Source organism: Habropoda laboriosa, unplaced genomic scaffold (assembly GCF_001263275.1).
Source record: "Habropoda laboriosa isolate 0110345459 unplaced genomic scaffold, ASM126327v1 scaffold801, whole genome shotgun sequence".
Classification (NCBI taxonomy): Eukaryota; Metazoa; Arthropoda; class Insecta; order Hymenoptera; family Apidae; genus Habropoda; species Habropoda laboriosa.
Window position 1 is genome coordinate 388,746 of NW_017101026.1, and position 3,785 is coordinate 392,530.

The following is a 3,785-nucleotide window of genomic DNA, read 5'->3' on the forward strand; positions in this document are numbered from 1 at the left end:
CATCGAAATTTGTTTTCTTTTATAATCATTTTGTTGACCACGTGTATGAAGAAAACTGGTGAAAGAACGTTTCCGTTTCAGGTCGCAGAGAAGAGGTTTTTTTTTGCTCCTCTTTGTGTGTCTCCTTTGACAAACTTTCGAAAGATCCGTTGCCCGTAGATTACGTCCAACTAATCGAGAGAGATATATCTCGCGGTACTTTTTTTTTTTCTTTACCCTGAAGGGATCAACCATGGCGGTATGCGGGTAATGCTTGGTCTAGTTAGCCCAACGATTCAATTTCCTCTATGCCCGGACGCCGTGATTCTATTCGTATTGACGAGAAATCATCGCTAAAGCCTTGTCGTCGGAAAACAAAGTCTATAGAACGGAGAATCGGTCGCATGAAAGATAAGCCAGGAGGACGGATAGATCTTGCCACGAAGAAAAATCGAGAGCTATTTTGAAAGGAGGGAAACAGTGTAGAAAAGTACACACACACACCTTCGAACCGTACACTTTGTCCTATTTACCACCAATTTTAACCTTGCCTCTCGTAATCGCTTCACGCAACAACTTGTAGATCAACGAATTGTTACGTATAGCTTACCTTTAGCTTCCTCGTCTTCTCGTTTTTTTCACGCAACCGCGACTCACTTTACACAGAACGTAGGAACGAAAGAACGGACGGACGTTGATTTCACCGATTTCGTAGATTGTTTCTTTTTTTTTTTTCCTTAAATAAACTTGGACGACAACACTGTCTTCTATCGTTTCTAGATGATCGAACCTTTTTACTTGCGGTTTTACCTACAGTTCGACTCTTCCTTAAAACCGCCACCGTGCTTAACGAAACTCCTGTGTACGATGAGGGCCATATTGATCGAGCCTCTTTCGCGATCAAGATTTATCCGTCCCCTCGACAGCAAAGTGAGAACAAGAAAAGCAAAACAATAACAAAACAAAACCAAAAAAAAAAAAAAAAAAAACCAAAAAAAAAAAAAAAATATACAGCAAACAAGGGAAAGAAAAATTAAAAAAAAAAAAAAATAAAAGATAGAAAGAAGAGAGGAAGGAAGATCGTGGGCTGTTCTGTTGCAGCTGACGGACAGATCATGGTCGACTACGAGGACGAGTTCGATGAATTTGGGGACTCAAAGTGCTCGCTGTGCCAGCGCAGGTTTGAGGAGCAAGGTAAAATCCTCCCCTTCGATACGAACGGTATTTCTAACGAACGGAAAAAAAGCAAAAGATAGAAAAAAAAAAAAAAAAAAAAAAAAAAAAAAGAAAAGAAGAACGCGTAAAAGAGGTGTAGAGATAAGCCAATGAAAGGGAGGAAGAGACAGGACCAAGCTTACCAACTCGTGAGACAGGCCTAGATTATTCAGAGTCGCTGCTTCCCAAATCGTCCTCTCTCTTGGACGAGGAAGAGCATCCTTGTTCGATTGTATCGAACATAATACGATTGTATCTATGTACGTACGACGGCGTTCTTTGCTTTTCGTCGCCGGAATTCGGAAATTAATTCGGAGATGAATTGTTCACGGTAGAGGAATTTGGGAAGCATTGTCCCAAGTAGTAGATCCGATGTCGCATACCTGTATTACCGACGATTCACGGTACTTTTACCCTTTGTACTCGTTCTCCAATGTCTCGCGATCAACACGGAATTACTCGAAGGGAGGAAGAGGAACCTTGCAATTGCAGCTTAAATTGAAAAAAAATTGAAAAAAAATTTTCACGACACACGAACCGTAAAGAAGATATCTCGCTGAATGGCAATATAAGTATTTCGATAGAGGTTCGTCGAGTGGAAAAATGTAGAAGTAAATGGACGCAGAGGGTGGAAGGACCATATCGTACTAATCACGATTTTGTCAAGTGATTAAAAAATGTCGATTGGTTTTTTTTTTCTTCCTTTCTTTCTTTCTCGAAGTTGATTTTTACGACAAGGAAAAAGGTGGTGTCGCGTTGTACTTTAATCGCTTGACAAAACCTCTTGCTCTAGAACGTAACGAAAGATTAGTATTTTGACCGTATGTAAGTCGTATTAGCGTTACAACCCACGCTATAGTTCCAAGTACGAATATTATACTTGCTGGACGTGGTTCGAATCCAGGCAAAACGTTTGTTTCAGTCATTTAGCCTATGCTTCGCTTCTGCTTCATTATACTCCCAGTTGTTGTCTATTCTTTGTTGTTTTTTTTTCCTTTTTTTATTTCTTTTATCATTTCTGTCATGTCACGAGGAAAACGTTTCTGCGATCCAATCGTCGTTCATCCAATCGTCGAATATTCGATCGACGAGATTAATTTTTCGCTGCACACACCATTATCTCTCCCTATCCTCGTTCTGTACCCTCGTTACGTCGATTCGCGACCAGTTTCCCGCTGGTGTGTACGTCGAACGAATCGTAATACGTTCTCACCCTACACCTCGAACGATCCAACCCTCCTGTTAGACGTTCACGTGTTAGTATTTATAATAGCTCGGCTTGAAACGCTTTCGCGAATGTGGAGCTTCATTGCGGAAAGTTGGCGACACGACAGTGTCCTCTTGTTCCTCTTCTATTTTTTCTATTTTTTTTTTTCTTCTTCTTTGTTTACTTTACCCTGTCACAAGCTGACTTCTCCAAAGCAGAGCCACGAGTTATCGGTACCGGTCTACCTAAAATTTTCCAGAGACAAAGACGAAACGAGGCCCCGACCGAAAACTATCGATTACACGGTTCCGTTGTCGCCGAGCGAACAAAGAGGGGAAATATCGAGATAACGATCGCGTGAAAAGAAAAAAAAAGAAAATCTGCCGTAAACGTGCCGTTTTCGAGAGAATCACTAATCGCTTGTTTAGATCCCATCGATATAGTCGCTCGCTGCTCGCGTCACTGTAGAGACACGATCGTAATGCGAATGTAACGCACAATAGGTAACTACAGCTGCCTGAAGGTGGATCTGATTTTCACGCGAGATCGTGCCTTCTACTTCACGACGGTCTTCATCCCGGGAATCATTCTGGTGACCAGCTCCTTCATTACCTTCTGGCTCGAATGGAACGCCGTGCCAGCGCGTGTGATGATCGGTGAGTTTCCTCCTCCTTCTCCTTCTTCCGTCTCTCGCGCGGCCCGCGAACAAAACTTAACTGTCCCCCACTTCTCTGTCCCATCGGGAAATAAAACTCAGCCAACTCGGTTGAAATTGAGTTAAAAAGGGGAACGTGATTGTTTATTCCGTAGGTGTGACGACGATGCTCAACTTCTTCACGACGTCGAATGGTTTCCGGTCGACGCTGCCCGTCGTGTCGAACCTAACTGCCATGAACGTGTGGGACGGCGTGTGCATGTGCTTCATCTATGCCAGCCTGCTAGAGTTCGTTTGCGTGAATTACGTTGGCCGTAAACGGCCGATGCACAACGTCGTCTATCGTCCCGGAGAGAATCCTGTCACTCAGGTACTTTTGCTCACAGGCGTGCGCGCGATGCCGATTATACCACGCCGACACCACGTGCATAATTCTATTCCTACACTTATACGTTTCGTACGTTTTGTCCCCCTCTATTTCTCTCTCTAACTATCTGTCTCTCTCTCTCTCTCTCTCTCTCTCTCTCTCTCTCTCTATATATCTCTGTCTATCTGTCTGTCGCTCTCCACGTTCTTTATATTCTTTAGACGATTTGACTTTGAAACCCCGAGCGACGCTTTTTTGCTATCGAGTCTTATCAAGACTCGCTTTTTTCTATTCTATTTTATACCATATTTTCGTCTATGCGTTTCGTCCTGGCGTTTGTCATTTGTCTCACCCTCCGGTTG

At 43.1% G+C, this 3,785-nt stretch overlaps 1 protein-coding gene across 1 annotated transcript in view; it reads left to right on the forward strand.

The window, feature by feature from the left end:
* Positions 1-3,785, forward strand: part of LOC108577949 (glutamate-gated chloride channel) — a 31,807-nt gene that overhangs the window by 16,823 nt on the left and 11,199 nt on the right. Inside the window, exons 9-11 of the mRNA XM_017941181.1 lie at positions 1,081-1,173; positions 2,905-3,057; positions 3,212-3,426. Of these exons, the coding sequence (XP_017796670.1) occupies positions 1,081-1,173; positions 2,905-3,057; positions 3,212-3,426 (461 nt within the window). The remainder of the gene's footprint in view (positions 1-1,080; positions 1,174-2,904; positions 3,058-3,211; positions 3,427-3,785) is intronic.